Source organism: Daldinia caldariorum, assembly GCF_022478825.1.
Source record: "Daldinia caldariorum strain CBS 122874 unplaced genomic scaffold F4812scaffold_22, whole genome shotgun sequence".
Lineage (NCBI taxonomy): Eukaryota > Fungi > Ascomycota > Sordariomycetes > Xylariales > Hypoxylaceae > Daldinia > Daldinia caldariorum.
This window is the reverse complement of record NW_025953058.1, coordinates 437,397-459,127: the sequence shown is the minus strand read 5'-3', so window position 1 is coordinate 459,127 and position 21,731 is coordinate 437,397. Positions and strand designations below refer to the sequence as shown.

The following is a 21,731-nucleotide window of genomic DNA, read 5'->3' as shown; positions in this document are numbered from 1 at the left end:
ACCATGCGCGTGAACTACTAAAAGCAGACCTCTACTCGGTATGTATTCTGTGCTAATGGGGACTTGGAGACTTGACTTGGAGACTTGGAGGGGCAAGATGTACATGTAAGGCTTATCGATAGAAAGTTACACTTTTGAAAATTGATAGGTTAGGTAGGTACCTACCTCGTAAGCTATAGCTATTTAGGTACTGAGTTTTACTGGGGAAGGCCCACTAGTAGAAACGTTTCCTAATACAACATCGTTTTTAATCATCAAAATATCCACATGGTGAGAGCTGCAGGATTCGAACCTGCACGGTTTCCCATCGCGGGCCTTCACGAAGTTGATGAAATTGATGGAAATTAATCGAAAGTTGCAAACGGTTTGATGAAAAAGGACGAGAATAAATGACAGATGAAGACGAAAAGCAGAGCAACCCTAAACAAGCGTTGGGAGGACACATCGTCACACTCAACGAGTCCAGAGACAATTGAGTGTCACGGTACTGTCTTTATAGGTGGAGATAGCATCGTCAACACCTCGAGTTGACATCGATCTTTACACTACTACGTATGATGCAATAGTTCTGTTTACAACAACAATAACAACCTCAAGTCATTTTCCTCCATCGACAAAATGAACCAGTACCGTTCTTTTGTCCTCCCCGATTTGCTAAATGGCGATGATCGCTAAAAGCTTTCTAAACGTATTGATATTTTTCATCCAGGATATCCTAATATGCCTCTGCTGTTAAGCTTATACGTATTTGATAACGGCGGTGTTCATTATACTGTAGCGTACTACGCATGTTGTATTGTAGCTGGAAATATATGGGAATTAGATGAGGGTAGAATATAGAAAGTTAACGAGCCTTTTCTATTTATAACCCGAAAGCCTATCCCTATTAATATCCCCGAGGATAGCATCTTACGTGAAGAGCGCTATTTCTTCAACAATCCTAAATATTCAAACTGTAAGTATGTCCCTATTTTTAACGTTTATATTATATCAACTACCTAGGTAATATTAATCAAAACGTACCTTATATAGTTCGCTATCCGATTATTTCCTCTTTCGATCATTGGATCTTTCCTCCGAAGTTGCCACCACCTTGGGAATCTCTGAAGCCGTCAAACTCGAGCGCAAGTGAAACTATGCCAAGGCCCCCGGTTCACCATGAATCTTGCCGAATAACTGGCCACGCGAGCGGGCTTGATATGGCTCGTTTGATTCCCAAGGTCTGTGATTCCTGGTTCAGTTCGAATTACATGCGTGAATATGCATCGAATACTATACATAATAATGCTCTAGACGATGCCCCTAACCGCCTGCCCCTCCGTACGGATATCCATCGTTTCCTGGATAGAAGCTACCTCACTATTGTCCCGAAGCCAAATTCAAAGGACAGCCCGAGTGCTACCCGTTCCTATACCTTGACCACACATATACTTCGACCGACTAACAGGTCGATTTACGCTAACGTTGAAATGATATCGCTCTACCATAATCTCAAAGTTCATCCACTCAATGGAAACCCTATAGAATATGCTTTCGCTCGGTTTGCCTGGAATCTTTTCGTCGATACTATACTCCTACTTTTCCAAAACAAAAATATGACGACGAGAACGATGTTCTACATTTCAGTCTCCGAGAGATCAGAGGAAACTATGGAGCGTCAGTTAGAACACAAGGAGTTCAAAGGCAACCCGCCATTACCGAGAGCCTGGAAGAAGGAAAAGCCTCATAGTAGAAAACGTTCCTGGTCCGAGATGGCACGAGATGATGTCGATAGTACCGGTGATACTGAGTCTGTAGATTCATACGGTTCCACTGCCTACGACGCATATTTTGAAGATATATATAGAGAGTGCTACGATAACGGCAGCGAATATCTATACAGTGAATACGACGATAACGGCAGTGATACGTACTCTCCGAGAAACCGCTCCCGGTCTTCTAGTCCCGACAGTAGCGAATAGCTCTGGTAGAATGGGCCTAATGAAGAACGCATAAGGTAGCTTTCATGGCGCTACCTTAGGTAGGTAAACGCCTTGGGTTTCACCAAGGACTATGACATCACGGTCTCATAAGAGGTATTTTCAAAGTAACTGTTCGAAAGGGTTTTCTTTGTCTTATAGGGTTATTAAGCGTATATTTCTGACGGTCCTCGGGGTATTTTCAAAGTAGCGATTCCAAAGGTCTTACTTTTTTTTATAAGGTTATTAAGCGTGTATTTCGGACGGCCCTTGTTTTACGAGAGTCAAATTATTAGGTACCAATGTATTTCTAACAGGTTTTATTTTATTATCTTGAAGCAATAAAAAAAAAGTACAGCTTTACAAGTAACTAGTTCGGTGTACCTAGGTAGTAGTAATAAACGCGCGACGCGTTTTGCAATAATATAGATTGAAATTTCAATTACCTATTTTCAATATACTTGCGGTTATCTGGCCAATAAGTATTTGCGGCTTTAATTTAGCTTACAAAATAGGTGGGACTGCAAAGTATGAGGTACATGGTGCATAAGCCGTAATGTGACCCGTGCTACCTAGGTAGGTACCTCTCATGAACAGGTGCGGCGTCGAGTCATCATCCTCATTTCCATCTCTCTCAAACAACTACCCACTTCACCCACTTCAGGCAACAATAACAACTACAACAACAAACAAGCAATTATATTTAATCTAATTCTCTCCAAATTCACAGGCACTTAGATGGACACCGCTAACAATGCGGATATACTTCATTGTATATGAAGGTTACCTATATACTTCAACTGTATAGCATCAAATAAATCACGTTCACTGCTTTTGCAAATCCTGCGCCGTCATGGGTGTTAATGGGCTCTGGACCGTCGTGCAGCCCTGCGCTCGCCCGACGAACCTAGCTACGCTAAATCGTAAACGTCTCGCTGTCGATGCCTCTATCTGGATATATCAGTTTTTGAAAGCCGTCCGTGATAAGGAAGGAAACGCCCTGCGCAATTCTCATATCGTCGGCTTCTTCCGCCGCATCTGCAAGCTGCTTTGGTTCGGCATCCAACCCGTCTTCGTCTTCGACGGCGGCGCCCCCGCTCTCAAGCGCCAGACCATCACGAATCGAAAGCGGAGACGGGAGGGCCGAAGAGAAGATGCCGTTCGTACCGCTGGTAAACTCTTAGCCGTGCAGATGCAGCGGATAGCGGAGGAGGAGGAAGAGAAGCGCCGGAGAAGGGCGGAGCGTGAAGACGAGGGTAGGCCAGATGTAGACGAACCTCCTGAAGAGCTTCCCAGCGCGGATCAGTTGGTTTATGTGGACGAGCTGGGGATGAGCCAGGCCGAACGACAGAAGAGCAGGAAGTTCCACAAACAAGACGCTTACCATCTACCTGAACTAGATAGGGGTATCGAAGGTATGGGTCGGCCTGAAGATCCACGCATTATGAGTATTGAGGAGTTGGAGGAGTACGCGAGGCAATTTAATAGTGGCGAGGACATCAATGTCTACGACTTCAGCAAGATCGACTTTGAAGGCGAATTCTTCAAGAGTTTACCGCCCGTCGATAGATATAATATCCTCAACGCGGCGAGAATACGAAGCCGATTGAGGATGGGTTTGAGCAAAGAACAACTAGATGGCATGTTTCCTGACAGGATGGCATTCTCCCGCTTTCAGATCGAGAGGGTGCGCGAAAGAAATCATTTGACGCAAAGACTTATGCAGGAAGCTGGAATGTCCGGAACGGATCTTACCCTGGCAAAAAATGCGCGCATAGCTGGCGAGAAAGATCGAGAATACATATTAGTCAAAAATGACGGGGCCGAGGGTGGATGGGCCCTTGGTGTTGTTAGTAAAGAGAAAGATCGCGGCGAGATACATAAGCCTATCGATGTGGACGCCCTGGACTTTCAATACCAGACTAAAGAAGAGGACGATGAGGACTGGGAGGATGACGATTTTGAAGATGTGCCTATCGAAGGTGTAAACCGGCTACCGAAGGTTCAGCCTGGATCTAGGCCTAGATTGCAGGATGGTCAAGATATTTTCGTTGATGACGAAGACGAGTCGTTATTTGTTGGGGGGAACGTTGAAGATAGTGCCAACAACCTCTTCGAACCTCGAAATGGTGAGGACATTCTCATCAATGATGAAGATGAAGATCTTAATCGAGCTATCGCCTTATCCTTAAAGAACCAGCATGGTGTAAATTTATCGGGGTCGGAAGAAAGAGAAACAGAGGAAGAGGAGGAATTTGAAGATGTTCCTGCCCCCGAGTGGACTCAAAAGGCTACCGAAGAGCCAAAGCCGATTACTTCCACTAGTGGGAATATGATCGCGCATATTGTGAACAACAGAGCCAACGCTGCCATATCTAGACCTGCGCCGGCAAGACGGGATAGCAATGGGAGCAGTGATAGCGAAGTAGACCTGCGAGCTGCTCTATCAAAAAAGAAAAAGAAGGCACCAACCTTTAAACCTCAACCAGCTCCTGTGGTTCCAAACGTAAAGAATCCGTTTGATGGACCTTTACCATTCGAAAAATTGGACTGGAAGTCTAGCATCTTTGCAAATAAGGAGAAGAAGGCACCTACTAAAATTGTTGAGAAAGAAATAGAAAAAGAAATGGGAGAAGAGCTAGCATCTGATGAGCTCGCCGGTGGTTTCATACGGGATGAGGATGAAGATGTTGCTAATGACGAGAACATACAAGAAAGCGGAGCAGCACGTCCATTACCGCCGTGGATGATGCAAGATGAAATCGATATTCGTGAATCTCTCAAGGTTCAACAAGCCATCGAGCGTGAAATCAATGAGCAGGACCGGGAGGCCGCGCTTGAAGAGGAAAGGCAGCGGCGTAAGGACGCAATTATTGAGATCGAATCCTCGGACGACGAAAGCGACGTGCAAATTGTCGAGGCACCACCACCGCCGCTCCAGAAGAGTCCTGCGGATGTAGAAGAAGATCGAGACACACCGCGGCTATCCCCTGCTACTTTAACAAGGGTCAATCCGCCTGTTGCCGATGACGAAGGTGAAGTAGAAGACACGCGCCGCGCAGACATCATACAGGAGCAAACTGCTTCCCAAGTGGAGGCGATGGACGATACGGTACCTAGTCCTAGATCGGCTTCTAAATCAACTTCGCCGGAACCGGATTTTGAAGAAGTCGAGATTTTACAGCCCCCGGAAGAACCCGCCAGTAATGATGTTGCTCTTCAGCCAGCATCCCCTAAGCCTACTTTTGAGGATGTCGATGTGCCTGCGCCAGACGCTTTCGATTCTCCTGATAGATCGAATCCTGTGGCCGATGCAACAAATGACGAGATTTTTGGCGACGCAGACTTCGACGATAACGAATTTAGCGACCCCGAGGAAGAAGAACTACTCGCTCAGATGGCCGAAGAGGCGGAAGAGCATGCACGTTTTGCCAGCCAATTGAATAACAAGTCCGAAAAAGAGAACCAAGAAGCATATGAGCGGGAACTTAAAGCACTACGAACACAGCAGAAGAAAGACCGAAGAGACGCGGACGAAGTTACACAGGTCATGATCACGGAATGTCAAGCGCTGTTACGATTTTTCGGCATTCCCTACATCACTGCGCCAATGGAAGCAGAAGCTCAATGTGCCGAGCTGGTGAAACTTGGTCTAGTCGACGGTATAGTGACAGACGATTCGGATACGTTCTTGTTTGGAGGCACGCGAGTGTACAAGAACATGTTTAACGGAAACAAGTTTGTCGAATGCTATCTGGGATCCGATCTCGAGAAAGAACTATCGCTCTCCCGCGAACAGCTCATCTCCTTGGCTCAACTACTCGGCTCCGATTATACGGAAGGTCTCCCGGGCGTCGGACCCGTGACCGCCGTCGAGATCCTTTCCGAGTTTCCCGGTAGAGACGGACTCGCGAAGTTCCGAGAATGGTGGCAAGACGTCCAGATAAACAACCGGCCGAAGGAAGTAGATCAGGGATCGACCTTTCGTAGGAAATTCCGCAAGTCCCAAGCTACGAAGCTGTTTTTACCTCCCGGCTTCCCCAACCTAGCCGTATACGACGCTTACCTGCACCCAGAGGTGGACAGCAATCCGGAGCCGTTCCAATGGGGCGTGCCCGACGTAGCGGGCCTACGGCAGTTCCTAATGAGCACGATCGGGTGGAGCGAGGACCGGACGGACGAGGTTCTCGTCCCCGTCATCAGGGACATGAACCGCCGCGAGGCCGAAGGCACGCAGAGCAACATCACGAGGTACTTCGAGGGGGCCGTAGGGGCCGGGGCGAAAGAGGCTTTCGCGCCGAGGCAGAGGGTGCAGGGGAGCAAGCGCATGGCCGAAGCGGTTAACAAGCTGCGCGCGAACGCCGTGGTCGAGGGGGTTTCTGCTACTGCTACTGCAACTGCAACAGAGGCAGAGGTTCAAAGAAAGGATGAAAGCCTTGCGCCACCCCCGCAACAATCATCTGGACGCAAGAAGAAGAGGAAGGCTGGGAGTGGACATGCTATTACGAATGATAATGATGATGATGATGACTACAATGACAACGATGATAAGGATAATGGCGTTAAGAGAAGCGCGAACAGGCAAAAGACCAAAGGCGCAAAGAGAGGTAAGAGAACTAAGGTGTCTACATAATAACTGCGTTTTTTTTCTGGTTACCTTAGGTGTAGGTACCTAATGTACAATACGTCGTGGTATTCTAGAACTAGGTGTTCCTAGAGAGGCTCAGGCCCTTTATAGATGCGCTAAGTTAGACATGTATAAATATAATCAACATTGAAAGTGATGTGTTGTAGAATAAATACTCTAGTGAATAATACAACAAGCATTGAAAAAAAAAACTTAGCTCGTCTAGATATCCATGTATTTCGTTTTCATGACTTGACTATAACATAACGTTTACCCGAAGAAAAAAATCGATGAAAACAAGAAAAATAAGGGATGTGTTATAAAAAAAGTGTAAAATTGAAAAAAGGAAATTTCCGACGTGGGCCTGATTCGAACAGACGCTCCCGAAGGAACAAGATTTCTAGTCTTGCGCATTAGACCACTCTGCCACCACGCCTTGGATGAATAGCCGGGCCGGTGGATAGCCTTATAAAACGTGGTTCCGCTCGCGCCCCCTCCCCCCGTCTTCACGATCCGATCCGATCCACCAAGAGGAACCTCGGGACCATTTAGCTTGAACAGGAATTCTAGGTACGAATGATGCATGGAAGATACCTTAGGTACCTACCTAACCTAGGCTTGAGGATGTGCGTTCAAACATGCGAAAATCTGCTTATTCACAACTACTTAAGGTAGATAGGTATAACTTGGGTGTGTGGCATATGCAAGGTATGTAGGTATATGTATATTAATATTCGCAATTCCCCAAACGCCTTACAAACAACCAACCATCCCATACGCCAAAATTGCTAAGTAGTATATATATAAGGTTAGGTAGGTACTGTATAGATATACCAGGTACCTAAGAGGTATATATAGGGGCGGCGGCGGTAGCAGTAGCAGTAATATCGTGCTATAATAATTCTAGTTCTGAAGGTCCGAAAAGACGTCTAATAATTCTTCGTGAAGACGTTTTTTTTTAAAAGAACACAAGAACTCATCGTCCCGCTTGAGACTTTTTTTTTTATCTTCCGTCCCTTAAGAGCCTCGAGCTTTGCTTTTCGTTTTGGGCAGCCCTTCCTTCGTCCTCGTCGTCGCTATCATCGCGGCTAGCTATGTCGAAATGATCCCTCCCCATATCATTCTCGTCCTCGTCCTCGCTGCCACCCGCAAAGGCGTCGTACAGTTCACCAGCGCGCCGTTTCTGGTTGCCCTTCTCGCCCGCAGCACCCATGTCATCGCCGTCATTAGCAGTGAGCGGCTCGAACTCGTAGTCATCCCGGGGGTTATTGAGGCGCTGCTTACGGCGCATGAACCAGAACCAGGCGCCGAGTCCACAGCAGAAGGCGACGATGAGTCCAAGAGAGCCGTAGATCCAGGCTTGAGTGCTAGAAGAAACACCAAAGGTAGGAAGGAATGAGGGTAGCCAGGAACTTTCAGCAGTTGTTGTTTCCGCCGCGGCAGACTCGGTGCCCGTCTCTGCAGCAACGCTCTCGCCTGCTGTCTTGCTTGGCTTGATTGGGCGCTCAGGGTGGTCCGATGGAACGGCAGTTGTCGCTGCGGTCTTGGTAGCATCTGGGTTTGGCGGGAGGTTCGTTGTTGCGACAGGGGGTGTAGCAGTGCTTGTCACATCGTGGTTTGCGTCGTCGTCGTCGTTTGGCATAGGCAATAACGTGGCCTTAGACGCATCGATACTCTCACCCCACAATTTCAGGTGCCAATCGATGAACTTGCCAGAGTAGTTATTTACGATGCTATCGCGTACAATGAGTGTCCACTTGCCGACTCCAGACTCGCCCCTAGAAAAGTATTAGCTATGAAAACAGTATAATCAAATCTAGTATGCTTACCAGTGAACAACACTCATGAAAGTCCAGTCTTTATAGCCTTCCTTGCTAACATCATGTTTACGTGTAGCAGAAATGTGGCTTACGACATTATCTGGGCTGATGAGATCGACACTCAAGTCGCCTCGGCGGGTGTGCTCGACATTCATCGTCACGGTAACATGTTCGAGGCGCTCTAAGTTCGCTTCCGCCAGCATCTCTTTTGTAACTTCGAAGGTAACCGATAGTCCCTTGTCTCCCTGAGGAATATCCTTATTGACATGCAGCCATGGGGAGTAAAACCAGGCCTGGGGTTTGACGTTCTTCCAAGTCTTTGCCGTCTCCACAAGGGCGTAGCTGTCAACCTTGCCGTAACCGAACGTGTGACTGAAATTCTTGCCGATCGTGGTAGGTTGCCAATCTCCCGTGTCCAGGTCGACAGGCACCGCGCTCTGCATTGCGATATATTGCATGTCTCTCCAGGATAAGTCGGGTCGTACTTCCAGAGCCAAAGCAAAGATGCCAGCAGCTAGAGGTGCAGCAGCAGAGGTACCTCCATGCCCGTTATAACATTGGTTCTCTCCGACGTCGGTCGTATGTATGGCATCGCCGCTGCCGCTGCTGTAGGTAACGACGAGTTGAGCTGAGCATTTCTCCGAGTAATAAGGATGCAATCCCTGCCTATCAATGGCACCAACAGTGATACTGTAAATGCTATTCGTATAACCGTCAAAGTTGCAGTTATCTTCGCTTTGGGCGCCGTTGCCGCTAGCGAAAACGTATATAGATCCCTTGTTGGCACGTCCTTTCTGAACACCATTCAACATGGCTCTCTTGATAAGAATACCGGGGGCATCCATCGACTGTCCATCATCCGGCGGACCCCAGGAGCAGGAGTAAATATCGTTATGATCGAAATCGTAATTCATCGCTTCAGCTTCGTCCGCATCTGTGATCAGCTTACTCAGAATGCGAATCCCGGCAATCTTGGAATCGTATGCGACGCCGACGCCACAGACGTCGTTCTTCGCAGCTCCTACTTCGCCGGCGCACCGGGTACCGTGTCTATCGTCGGAAAGGGTTGGACGAGGCTCTGGTCTTTGGTCGTTAAAATCGTAACTACCAGCAGCGTAGTAGTTCGGCTTTAAATCATTGCTGTACATATCCAACCCGTCGTCGACAATAGCTACGGTTGCATTCTTGCCTGTGACGCCGGATAGCCAGACATCAGTGACATTCACGTCGTGTCCTAGCTGAACAGGGTTGAAAAGGTGCCACTGCTCGTGGAATATCGGATCAGAAATCCCGAGTTTCCCCATTACGAACTTCTGCCTTTCCACTGCTTTCGGATCCGGCTTATCTTCTCGTTTTCCAGGATAAAGACCAGCAGGCGGAGGTGGGATGACTCGCTTTTGCATGGGAGCCCGTAGCTTCTGCTTATGTGAGGATTTTACGCCATCTAGAACATCCGCATTACCTAGCGACCGCTTCCGCCGATGTTCTTGCACAGCGCGTCGCACGATATCTTCGGTAGTTTTAACGGTAGAAAATATGTGATGACCTGGAAGTTGGCCTAAAGGGCCCTCATGTCTGAGACCAAGGCGAGACGCGATCAGGTCGGGTTGAGCATCGCGTTCGAGGTGGAGGACGTAATAGTCGTTAGAGTTGAAATCTCGGCCTTGTAGGGCCGCGGTGCCTAATCCAGCAAGGCCACCGGCGACTAGAGTAACGAGAGGAGCGAACTTCATGATGTGGGTTGGAGTAGACTTTGGTTGAAGCGCCCCGCGGAGGTAAAGGCAAGTAGGTGGTTTATCGATATGGTCGAGTAGAGGTGTAATCGGGCGTCGAGTGTCGAGGTGTCGAGTTATGAGATATTGTCAAGATAGGTCTAGGTACTTAGGTAGTTGTAAGGTAGATAATTTCAAGTAATCAAGGCCCAAAAAAGACAAGAAGCAGACGAAACAAAACGCCTTCGCTCAAGGCAATGCACGAAAACCCCTTTATGAAAATGGTAAAGGAATTCACTAATCAGATGGAGAAGCAATCTCCTCGTCGATTGACAATGGTTTATTGACGCAGATAAATGTAGTCTGCTAACTAAATGTTACAATACGACCGGTTTAGTTGTCGTCATGGACCGGTAAGAGTATTGCGAAAATATTGAATGAATGAATGAAGACAGATAGGAGGAGGAGGAAGAAGAAATGGAAGGTTTCAACTTTGTCGCTGTTAACGCGAATGCGCACGCAAGTTTGTAGGGCTGTGGTGGCGTAATCTTATCACCCTCTGCGCTAAACAGGCTCTAATACACCAATGCTTTATTGGGGTTTGACCACTGCGTAATACCTACCTAACCTAAGGTAGGCAGCTCACAGCGGACAGAGCGGGAACTTGGAAGCCAGGTGTTCCTAAAACGCTTCTGAGCCACACGCTACTCCCATCCGAGTATTAGATTACCTACCTTATGTAACAACATTATGGAGATCGTCTCAAACTCCCATTGGCTCTTTTACTCTTTGATTAGGTTGTCGAGGACCCTGAAATAGCACCTTCAGTTTACGTTATTGGAGTTAACAGAGTTATGTAGGTACTGCCTAAGGTACATTTTGTGCAAAGCGTATTATTTCCTAACGGCGAGGTTATTCAAAAGGATAATGAGCAACTTTTTTTTTTCTTCTCTGGATCTACGTCGTAAAACATTTGCGAAATGAGCATTCCAGACTTCGAAATAATTACCTTAGGAGGTGCCTACCTAACCATGGGTATTTCCCCTTTAGATATGACATCACTGCCAATCGAAGATCTACAGATTCGCGGCCGTCGACATCTAATTAAAGAAGCGAAAGCTTCGGCTGAGTCTGTATGGATCCGAAATGTGGTTTGCTTGGAGCCACGGCTCATGCCGACGTTGGGACAGCTTTCTCCAATGAATTCTCTTCAAGATTTCGACAAACGGAGGCTTACAACTCGCAGCCTAAACAGCCTATCATTTCTCACCAAGATAAGAGAGTTAAAGTGTTCCCTAGCCGTTATTTTGACAAGCAAACGAGGAGTAGCAGAGACTCGTGGTAGCGGTACCTAAGCCTTATCTCGGCCTCGAAAGTGTCTGTTGGTACAACTATCCACGGCCAACCACCGTTGTCTCGGCTTTTCGTTTTATAATTCCGAGTTGGTGTGCTAATATCTAGTACGTTATGTACCTGTTTCACGGCAAATATATTTAGTTCCCGAGAAGTTGACTCCGATACCTTGGCAGAAGAAGGGAAGTTACATAGTAGGTCTTCACTTCAAAGTTCAAGGAAATCGAATCCACCCGTTATGTATCTACGCATAAGAGGTACCATACCAAAAAAGGGCTCCGCTACCTAGCCGGTTGACCGCTTCTTTTCCGGTTGAGATTACATAGTAGATCCATCATATCCATGATCGGGGAATATGCGATGCCTCTAGGTCTAGGTGGTTTTTACTTTTCCCTCTGCAAACAATTTCTACTAACTAACAATACTAACATGTAGTTTTGTTACTACTTACTCAGGTAGTATCTACCTGTAATGAGATACGAGGTAAGATCTGTATCTTACCGGGTTACATGGTTTGGTTCCATTCCCTGTTCCGAACCAGTTGTGTTCCAAGGATTCAAACGAGAAAAATCGGGAGGCTTGTGAGGCTTGGAGAATCCGAAGGGTAAAAAAGATCCCTGTGAAGCTTCTTTTTTTTTAACCTTGTGCCAGCTTGAGAAGGTTGGAATAGTCTTATTACCAGCCGACTGATTAATTTTTTTCAGCGCCTTTCAACATAGATGATCAATACACTATTAACGCTGCTATATTACTTATAGCCATTACCCGCAATTGCGTCTCCGTAAAGTTACATACGTCGGGTCTTGAATACTTGAATCTGCTACTTACTATTCTCTATCTCCCCATCTTCCCCTGCATTAATAACCGACTGGCTTCAACCACCCGAACCGCATGTGTCTGCATGGCATTGGTCTATCATGGGCACCCGCAGATGAGAGCTACTGAGTTAGTCGTCTTAGTCCCGATACGCTCTCCCCCCAGTTCGAGTTCAGCCTGTCCTTGCAGCCCAATCACCTCCGAGCCTGATAGCTACCCATAAATGTCGGCGCCTTATTGGGGCCAGTTGCCCCCATCAAAAGCTTGCCGCATGTCCGCCGACTATGACCAGACTGATCGTCGACAGTCCTTGGATCAGTCCGCTGCCCCGTCCGAATCTCAAACTTACTCCCACTCCCGATCGCAGTCTCAGTCTCAGCCGCAGTCACGGTCGAATCGGGCGTCCGTACAAACCACCCATACCGACACCAATACAGACTCTACCTTCAGTCCTCTACAGTCACCTATTGCCTCTAATTTCCAGGGGAATGGGCTAGCTCCCCGCCCGCCCTCTCTACCTTACGGACAAAATCAATACCCCGCAGAGTCTAACGGCAAACGAGCGAGGCGTACTAGCCGAGCGCAAGAAGACCTCTTCTTCGACGAGATTACCGCGTCACCTTCTCCCCTCCCAGCCGCTCCCGACGTCCCTAGAGGACCGCCAATCAGCTACAAAGATCCTTATAGAAACAGTAGTCCGGCCTTTACTCCCACGTACACTTACAACGCGGATGGTTCGCCAGGGCCGCCATTATCAGCTTACCGATTTAGTTCTCCTAGATACGGGTCCCCTCTAGCAAGAGTAGCGGCTATGGATTCCGAGTCTTTCTACAAAGATGATACCCCAGAAGTCGAGAGAATAAGTCGAGCACCCGTACTAGATCGAAGTCGACAAACTTTTGACGAAAGTGGGGGTACAAGCAAACCACCAGTACATCGGGGCCTAGAGGGATCTAGATCTATAGGACAACCCCCAGCAGATGGCGATGCGACAGAGAAGGAGACTGTGGACCCTTCCGCACCAAAGAGACAAGGAACACTAAGCGCGCCAGTAAAGCGCCCAACGTGGGCAGACGACCGGTCACCGTTGCAAAGGCTCGAGCTGACCCTCGATAGCATCACCAAGGAAGAGAAACGGGCCCGTGTAGAAGCTGCCGAGCATCGCGCAAGAGAACGGGCAGAACGGGCAGCACGGAAAGAGAGCATTTCAATTCAAGAAAGGCTTCAGCTCCCACCAGAGCGTCAAACCAACCAGCCAATCCGGACCAGAGATCGGCGTCAATCCAACGCTCGCCCGGAAGATCAGCGCGCGATTGTTGCTGACCCAGTCCCAACCCAGCCAACCGTCGTCGTATCCCGCGGGCCTTCAACTCGTAGTGCCCAAGAAGAAGCTAGGCGGTCATCCGACCAATATCCTAGCTCGCAAATTCCAGTTGCCAGGAATCTTAATATCACAGCAGCTGAGAAAGCTGAAATAACTCAAGGTAACCTAAGCTTTCGCGAGAGGGCTGCTAAAATTGATACCAATCCGCCAAGAGATGTAGAGAGTAACTCACCTACTTCACCCATTACTCCAGTAAGCGGAGGCTTTTCTCTTACCCGTAGTGGCAGCAACAAACTTAAGAAGAATCCACCAGGTGACCCCTGGTATAGTGCGCGTAGGGAGGCCGAAGAAAGGTCAGCAGCCCAATACAGGCGCAATTTGCCAAGAGAGGGCCCAAATGCAGTTCCTAGAGATGCGGGCGTCCCTCTCGAAGCCATCAAGCCTAGAAACGAGATGGGTACGAGGATGCCTACCTCACCAGAATATAACGAAAGGCCGCCAGCAAGAGGTAAGCAGTTCAATCAAGACGACTATGAAGAACCTACAGTTCAACCGAAAGGACCCGCAGCCGCGGCGGGTGGGCTTAATCGATCTCAATCTATGAAGAATAATCAAAACCCACTACCGTCACAGCACCCTTATCAAACTCGAATACGCGATTCGGAAGACTCGCCGACGCCGGTCAGAAATGTTGTAAAATCTGTTACGTTTCCGGATCGAAAGCACGAGGCTCAAATGTTTGAAGGAGATGACTATGATTCGGATATGAGCGACCATAAACTTGGTCTTCATGATTACATGTATCGAGGCAAGCTTAAGCCTGGTCGAGGAATGTATCAACCGCCGAAGTACTTAGAGGAGTGGAAGAAAGCTACAGTTGGAACGCTAGCGGGTCCTTTGTTGGACCTTCATGAAGAGCCTAACCTCGTCGCTGATAAGAGCATGCCGTGGTGGGAGAGCCCCCCTAGCAGTAAGCGTAGAGGTAGTACAACGACGCGACCACAGCTGGAAGCTCGAGAGGAGCCGTACGACGATACCAAAGGTCAGACGGGGTTTAGGCCAGCATTGTATCTCAAATGCGGACCGCTGCTGCGCTATTGTGGTCTTCGTTACGAAAAGCCGTTAGCACGAGCCAACCGTAACGACGAAACTTCCGAGCAGGAAATATGGAGAGGCAGCGTCATGATCGTTACGCAAGACTCAGAGTCATCCTATGACATTCCTCCAATCCTCCGACTCTTTGTTCAACCCATCGAGCTCTTACCACTGCCTCCCGCGGAGCTGCGCGGGGGACAAACTCTTCCCCCGGAGTACGTGGACCCAATCGCAGGCATACCGAAGCTTGGCCGACGGGGAGAAACATTATACGTCCGACCAGTAGAACACCTAGAAGAAGCCAAGGATGCTTCGAGATTGGATCCTGACGATGGCCTATTCGAAATCACGAGAACGGCCCCTGACTTCAGTAACGGACCTGACCCTCCGGGATCTTTTGCTAGTCGCAAAAGACGGAACCAGGTTGACGGAGAGAAGCTGGGGAAGTACAAGGATGTTCGTGGGTTCAGGCTACATGCGGAACGAGGCCATACGTTCTGGAGGTTCAACATTGAAGTCGAGCTGCGGCATTATCAACAAAGAATCGCCTACCGTATTAATCACGGCCCTGCTATGGGCTTCTGGGTACCCCCTCGGGGCGAGTCGATGAACATCATGTTCCACAGTTGCAACGGGTTCAGCTTGAGCGTGAACCCAGATGATTTCAGTGGTCCAGATCCTTTGTGGCGTGACGTGCTCAATAACCATCAAACTCGACCGTTTCATATCATGATTGGAGGCGGAGATCAACTTTACAACGACGCTATCATGCGGGAGAGTCCCCATTTCCACAATTGGCTAGATATCAAAAACCCTCTGCATAAGAACAATGCTCCTTTGATACCAGAGTTACAGGACGAGATGGAGCGGTTCTACCTCAATAGGTATATGATGTGGTTCTCACAGGGGCTATTTGGCCTAGCAAACTGCCAAATTCCTATGGTCAACATATACGATGATCACGACATCATAGATGGTTTTGGTTCCTATCCCCACCACTTTATGAAGTCGCCGGTATTTAGCGGTTTAGGTAACGTCGCGTTTAAATACTACATGCTCTTTCAGCATCAGAGTGTACCCGACGAGACCGAAGAGACCGAACCGAGTTGGGTCCTGGGTGTCAAGCCAGGACCGTATATCCATGAGCTGAGCCGCAGTACATTTATGTTCCTGGGAAGTAAGATCGCGCTCCTTGCTGTTGATTGCCGGACTGAGCGCACAAGAGATGATGTCTTACGAGAGAATACTTGGAAGAAGCTTATGGACCGTTGCTACGATGAGATTGTCAAGGGAAAGACACAGCACCTGCTCGTTCTTCTGGGGGTTCCAATTGCTTATCCTCGGCTAGTGTGGTTAGAGAACATGTAAGTTTTTATTCTTACGTGCGCATATTTGATTATTTGATACAAGAGTACTGACATCTTTTAGCTTGACTTCGCGGTTAATGGATCCCATCAAGGCCCTTGGAAAAACGGGCATGTTGGGCAACTTCCTCAACCGCTTCGACGGAGGCGTCGAAGTTCTTGATGACCTCGACGACCACTGGACAGCTAAAACCCACAAGGATGAGCGGCAAGTTGTCATCGAAGACCTGCAAGATCTCGCCGCAGACAAGTCCGTCCGCATAACGATTCTAAGCGGTGACGTGCATCTAGCCGCTATAGGCCAGTTCTACTCGAATCCCAAACAAGAGCTTGCTAAACATCACGATTTCCGCTATATGCCTAATGTCATCTCGTCGGCTATTGCTAACGCGCCGCCCCCCGACATCATGGCCGACATTCTCAATAAGCGCAACAAGATCCATCATTTCGACAAGGATACCGAAGAGGACATGATTCCTATCTTTACTACCGGAGTAGACGGAAAGCCGCGTAACAACAAGCGTCTCCTCCCCCACCGCAACTGGTGCTCCATCCGCGAGTATGTGCCCGGACAGACACCGCCGTCAACCCCACCCCCAGATGACTACGAAATGACTCCCGAGGGCACTCCGCGAGGCAGCCTGGGAAGCCTCCTCCGCAGATTCTCGTCGAAGAGAAAAGGCTTCGTTCTCCGGAAGGAGAAGCCCCGTGACCATGCCGACCGCTCACGTCCGCCCGTCTCTGGTAGCGGTTTCCTGCGCTCGCTCTCCCGCCGCGGCTCGACGAGCGGCGGCGGGTCCCGACCAGGCGGACTCCTACGCACCCTCTCGCTCGGGCGCGGAGACAGTTCTCGTCCGCGCGGCAACGGCAACGGCGGCTTCAGTCGAAGGAGGAATAGCTTCGACCGACCTGACGACGGCGGTATCAACGGCGCCTGGGGCCCCGATAGCGAGGACGACGACGTCGAATCAGTGCTGTACGAGGCGCCGCGGCCCCAGCGCGCGCGAGCTACGACCGTGACGGCAGCAGGGCCGGCTCGAGCAGCCGTGTACGCCTCGGAATACTACGCGGGTGGCGGCGGCGGCGGCGGCGGCAGTAGTAGTAACCCGAATATGGGAAGAATGCGCGGCGGAGGAGCAGGGCGGAACGACGAGTACGAGGTGGGCGACGAGGCGCTCTTCACGGCGAAGTCGCCGCGGCGGGCGTACACGCAGCCTACGAGAGGAGAGCACGGCGGGTTCGGCCATAACGACAATAATAACTACAGCGCGTATTACGACGATGAGGACGACGAGGACGGCGGCGATAATAGGCCCGGCACGCAGTGGAATGCCCCCCCGCCGCGGCCGCACCGCCGCGCGCCGACGGGGCTCACGGCCAAGTACGAAGTCGACGTGCGGGGCGGGCTGGACGTGTGCCTCAATGTGGAGGTCAACCCGCGCGACCCGGCGGGGATCACGGTGCCGTACCGGCTGCTGGTGCCGAGGCTGTGGTACGAGTATAGAGGCGAGGAAGGGGGGGAGAGTCAGACCGAGGTCGGGTATGGGTATGAAGGACAAGGACATGGACAGGGGCAAGGGCAGACACAGCAGCGTACTATGTATGAGGATATCATCGGGGACGAGGAATACGAGGTCCAGGAGGAAAGGCCGCAGAAGGGCGTGCTGAAGCGCCTGTTTAGCGGCAGGGGAAGCCAGTATAGGGCGAGGAGGGGGTCGTCGTAGGGATGAAGGCCAAACGGGGAATACGTCCGCGGGGGTTATCAGGCTCGAGAGGTTCTACCCTTTTCTTTCTCAACATTTGGTGGGAGGGACGAAGGAAAAGTTTTTCTATTCACATCTTGGATTTTTACCATATTGGATGGACCACGTACTTGGGATTTCGCTTCACCCGGGGGCTCGCTGGGTAATAATCCGGAGCATGGCGAATCTTGGATATTTACGAGTTACGACGTTTGGGAAAGATGAGGATAAGATTAGGTACCTAAGATAAGTAGCGTCACGTATTCGGACGTAGGTATTTACACTAGATACCTATTGGGGAGCTTTGGAAATCGAAGCGGATATGGGCTGGCTGGTCGGCTGGTCAGATTGCTTTGACGTATGTGTGTACATATTTGGATGCGTTGGCTTAATTACAAACTTGCCGTCAGGTGAAGGAATTTTCTAAAGGCCTTTGTGCCTGATGTTTTCTTGCGTATTGCTTGAGTACCTAGACCTAACCTAGTGCTATGTTCTTTTCTTTGAGTAGATTGAGATCGTCTTATCACATTATTGGAAGTTCTATTAACTACCACCTAAACTAATCGGCATGTGGATGAGGATAAGAGGTTGTTGTTATTTCCCAGGAACGTTGACTTGAGCCCCAGCCTTGCCCCCTAACTGTTATCACAATACCCCTCTTTTCTTCTTCTTCCTCTTCTTCTTGTTCTTGTCACCAATAGCGGCGGGCCCGAGGTGATCGAATATAATGCGGAACATAAGGAAACTGCCGAGCTTCCATAACCCAAACCTTCTATTGACATGTGGCCCTTGGACAGGACTTGTCTAGTACATCTTATCGTCCATGAATCAACTTCGACGAGCGGGAACTAGGTATTCATACGACAGGCCAGGTTGCGTAACCTTCATGTAGGTACCTACCTAGGTAGCTTTACCTGGTTTTTGAAGGCCCATATCTTAGCCCGTCGTCACGAGATCACTACTTTTAGGCGCTCAATGTCGCAATAAGTCCAAACAGGAAGTATTTTTCGAAGCGCCCAGCCGGCTTGGCCGTAAGTGGTCAAACATTCTCCTCTACACGATCCAATTATATACCTCCTATGATATATGTGCATACCGTACCCATCAAGCCGCACTGTTTCTGAGTGGTTCATTCAACAGACTCTCTCTCTCTCAAGACGTCCGTTCCCTTTGAACGACCCTTCCTCTACTACTCCTACTACTACGACCAAGGTTTCGAAAGCACCGTAATATAATAACTACCACGAGCTAAGAGATACCCAGCAGTCTTAGTCCTACGCTAGTCTCTTAGCTAAAAGATATATAAGTCGCACTTAGCAACCCGCTCTTTCACATACGACCATAGGATCTGGAGAACTCGGGATCCCGTCTGCTCTCCCCTTCGATAAACCAGATACCGCCGGATCAGTAGCCGGGTCGGTGACGATCGGCGAATCCCCGGTGTTGTATGTCTTCTTTTTTTTTCTTTTCTTTTTTCTTCGTCTGTTTTCCAAGACGGTCTCACTTCTTTCGTCGTTTGTTTTAGGAGGAGGTTGAAAAAAAAAAAAAGGCAAAGGTTGTGATAGAGAAGATATATAAAAAAGAAAACAGGATCCCTCGGACCGGAATCGAACCGGTGACTTTTCGGTATACAATTCTTACAATTACAGCCGAACGCCATAACCAACTAGACTACCAAGGGTCGCTGAAGGCCTCGTTCTTTAGAAAAGCATATGTGCCTGCGTTGTCGAATTCTAGCTCTATGAAGTTCTAAGGTTGAGTTCGTATATTCTTGTGCTGGTATGAGGGCATTCAAGTTGTTGCCAAGACGTGACCTAGGGTGGATCAGAGTACAAATACCGAGACGTCGAGGTGCGTAGGACAACTTGGCGAGGTATTGTACAAGGGCAAACATTATCGGCAAAGGACAGAGAAGGGATAACTATAGGTCCTGAGGGCTGAGGGTGCACGCCGAGTCATAGTTTGATGGTACCGTATTATCTATCGTACGTAGGTAGTCTAAGAACTATAGCAAATCGACTCGCTATACGCTTCTTGGATCTCGATATAAAATAGGTGCGTTTGACACATTGAACTATGCGTATTCTTCTCATTGGAGACGCACATTTCATGGGTAATACCATCTTCGATCCCGAGAGTACCTAGAATTCTCGAAAGTGTGATTAGACCTACAATACGCGGAATGCAACATGAGCTGATCCAGCACTTGATCCGCTTCATATCGAAACTCAACAGAAATTCTGGTATAGTAAGAGAGTCCCATTTTAGCGACACACATCTCTCATGCATGTTAGCCAGCCTTATTACTACTGTTTATAGAATAAAATTTCATAAAATTCTGCTTCGCATACCTACATCCGGATGTAAGGGTCGCTTATTTTGATAGCATCTACAACCACATCCTCTGCGGGGTCCCGATCGATAGCCATTATTTGGTATCGTCGGTCCGCCCATAAAGCTCTCAGTACGTGTGGGTGCAACATTGAGAAAGTCGGGATCTTCGTTACACTGCGGACCGGGGCACAGTTCATAGGGTCGGGGGCGAGATCCGGGGAGCGAGAGGCGGAAGCACATGCTTGATCTTCAATTTCCACTAACATTTCTGTTGAGCGACTGGCGCGTTTCACGAGGGAAAGACGCCAGCGTGTAAACTATAATATAACGACAAACCGGTTTGGAGGACCTCCCTAATTCAGATATTAGGTGCCAACAGTCTGTCTCGTCTGATTCACCTTGCATGCATGTAGAAGGTCGTTAATCCAGGCTTATCTGATTAGGGAGGGATTACCTGAAGACGACTCGACTGGTGAGGTGGCCCCCAATATAGCTTTCAAGGTTTAGGTAGAGACCCACGTAAGACGGGAAGCAACTGGATAGAAGCAGCTATAAAAGCGTGGCTGGAGGCTGCATAGCACTTGTATGGCCGCAATCCGCAATGTGGCAACGTGAGTAGCCCGGTAAATCTACTCCGGATATGCATCCTCGAAGCCAAAGATAATGATATGTGACTTGGGGCTCGGCGTGCTGCGATATGTATCACGCATATAAAACCTAGTCTAGCCGGAAGCAAGTGGAGGGTCTCGGCATATGGGAGATCAGCCCTCGTCTCAACATATCCGTCCATTCCCGTTCCTGGGAAGCGAAAAAAGTATGACTGCAACCCCTCATACCCTCATGCACTTAGCAAGAGCCCGAATAGATCGGGATTGACTATGCCACCAGTTGAGAATAAGATACCCCACAATTTTTTTTTTCTTTCAAGTCATGCCGCTGTTGCGTCTACGACGTTCAAGGATCGTGGGATCTAAGAAGGGTTGAGCAGTAGCCGCGGATGAGATCTCAATAGGATCCTCTAAAAATGTGTCAAAATATACCTCTTATGATCTTAATTGATCATAAAGCACACGTACGGTTCACTTGTCTCTCAGATGGTTTTCTCACCAGGACTTCGTTGATCGACGCTGATGTGACTGTATACGATTTGGTTGAGGGTGGTTTCGACGGTGGACGAAGTTTACCCTTTACCAATTCTCGGTTTCCATGACCGTGTTGATGTTCAGTCGACATTTTTGAAGGGACTTTTTCTACTCGGATATTATATATGACTTTTAATATATAGGATACATGTAAGGAGTAATTTTTGCATGGCGTTGAATGTAATGGGAGGAATAACTGTAGGTGGACCCCAAGAGTGGGCACCTGGGACCGTCCGGTCGCTTATACTTCGGGAATCGTATTGTATTGTGTCGTACGCGTACAGGCGTACCGAGCACCTTTTTAGTTTTTTTAGTTTCCTGGCCGGCGTCTGCAGCTATCTGGTAGTGCTGCTGGCTTACCTATTCTAGGTAAGGACCGAACAGGGTCGTTGTTTGGCCCTTGCCGTGACTCTTTTAGGTCAAGCCGAAAAAACTGTTCGATAG

The 21,731-nt window shown here is 48.8% G+C and overlaps 7 protein-coding genes and 2 non-coding genes across 9 annotated transcripts; 3 read left to right on the top strand and 6 right to left on the bottom strand.

Annotated features, from left to right (window-relative positions):
• The first annotated feature begins 752 nt into the window (after positions 1-752).
• On the top strand, positions 753-2,328 carry F4812DRAFT_223807 (uncharacterized protein). Its single transcript, XM_047930463.1, has 2 exons — positions 753-955; positions 1,033-2,328. The coding sequence occupies exon 2, from the start codon at positions 1,137-1,139 to the stop codon at positions 1,959-1,961; it is 825 nt and encodes a 274-aa protein (XP_047786417.1). The 5' UTR covers positions 753-955; positions 1,033-1,136; the 3' UTR covers positions 1,962-2,328.
• A 262-nt stretch (positions 2,329-2,590) lies between these two features.
• Positions 2,591-6,796, top strand: F4812DRAFT_444609 (PIN domain-like protein). Its single transcript, XM_047935511.1, has one exon. It carries the CDS (start codon positions 2,812-2,814, stop codon positions 6,589-6,591), a length of 3,780 nt encoding a protein of 1,259 aa, XP_047786416.1. The 5' UTR covers positions 2,591-2,811; the 3' UTR covers positions 6,592-6,796.
• Positions 6,796-7,137, bottom strand: F4812DRAFT_444607 (uncharacterized protein; the record flags this gene model as incomplete). Its single annotated transcript, XM_047935510.1, has 1 exon — positions 6,796-7,137. A coding segment is annotated over one exon (282 nt), but the record flags the coding sequence as incomplete, so codon positions are not given.
• On the bottom strand, positions 6,940-7,021 carry F4812DRAFT_t143. Its single transcript has one exon. It is a non-coding gene; the product is annotated as a tRNA-Ser (tRNA).
• Positions 7,138-7,379: 242 nt separating the features above from the next.
• F4812DRAFT_223641 (peptidase S8/S53 domain-containing protein) lies at positions 7,380-10,785 on the bottom strand. Its single transcript, XM_047930462.1, has 2 exons — positions 8,415-10,785; positions 7,380-8,363 (listed from the first exon to the last, which is right to left on the bottom strand). Exons 1-2 carry the CDS (start codon positions 10,136-10,138, stop codon positions 7,589-7,591), a joined length of 2,499 nt encoding a protein of 832 aa, XP_047786414.1. The 5' UTR covers positions 10,139-10,785; the 3' UTR covers positions 7,380-7,588.
• A 1,724-nt stretch (positions 10,786-12,509) lies between these two features.
• Positions 12,510-17,793, top strand: F4812DRAFT_463157 (uncharacterized protein; the record flags this gene model as incomplete). The annotated part of the gene is made up of 2 exons (XM_047938163.1): positions 12,510-16,069; positions 16,134-17,793. 2 exons carry the CDS (start codon positions 12,510-12,512, stop codon positions 17,791-17,793), a joined length of 5,220 nt encoding a protein of 1,739 aa, XP_047786413.1.
• A 1,610-nt stretch (positions 17,794-19,403) lies between these two features.
• Positions 19,404-19,492, bottom strand: F4812DRAFT_t142. The gene has a single exon. It is a non-coding gene; the product is annotated as a tRNA-Tyr (tRNA).
• A 298-nt stretch (positions 19,493-19,790) lies between these two features.
• Positions 19,791-20,089, bottom strand: F4812DRAFT_444592 (uncharacterized protein). Its single transcript, XM_047935509.1, has one exon. The coding sequence runs from the start codon at positions 20,029-20,031 to the stop codon at positions 19,810-19,812; it is 222 nt and encodes a 73-aa protein (XP_047786412.1). The 5' UTR covers positions 20,032-20,089; the 3' UTR covers positions 19,791-19,809.
• Positions 20,090-20,162: 73 nt separating this feature from the next.
• F4812DRAFT_463156 (uncharacterized protein) lies at positions 20,163-21,378 on the bottom strand (the record flags this gene model as incomplete). The annotated part of the gene is made up of 3 exons (XM_047938162.1): positions 20,163-20,404; positions 21,095-21,163; positions 21,222-21,378. 3 exons carry the CDS (start codon positions 21,376-21,378, stop codon positions 20,163-20,165), a joined length of 468 nt encoding a protein of 155 aa, XP_047786411.1.
• Positions 21,379-21,731: the final 353 nt, after the last annotated feature.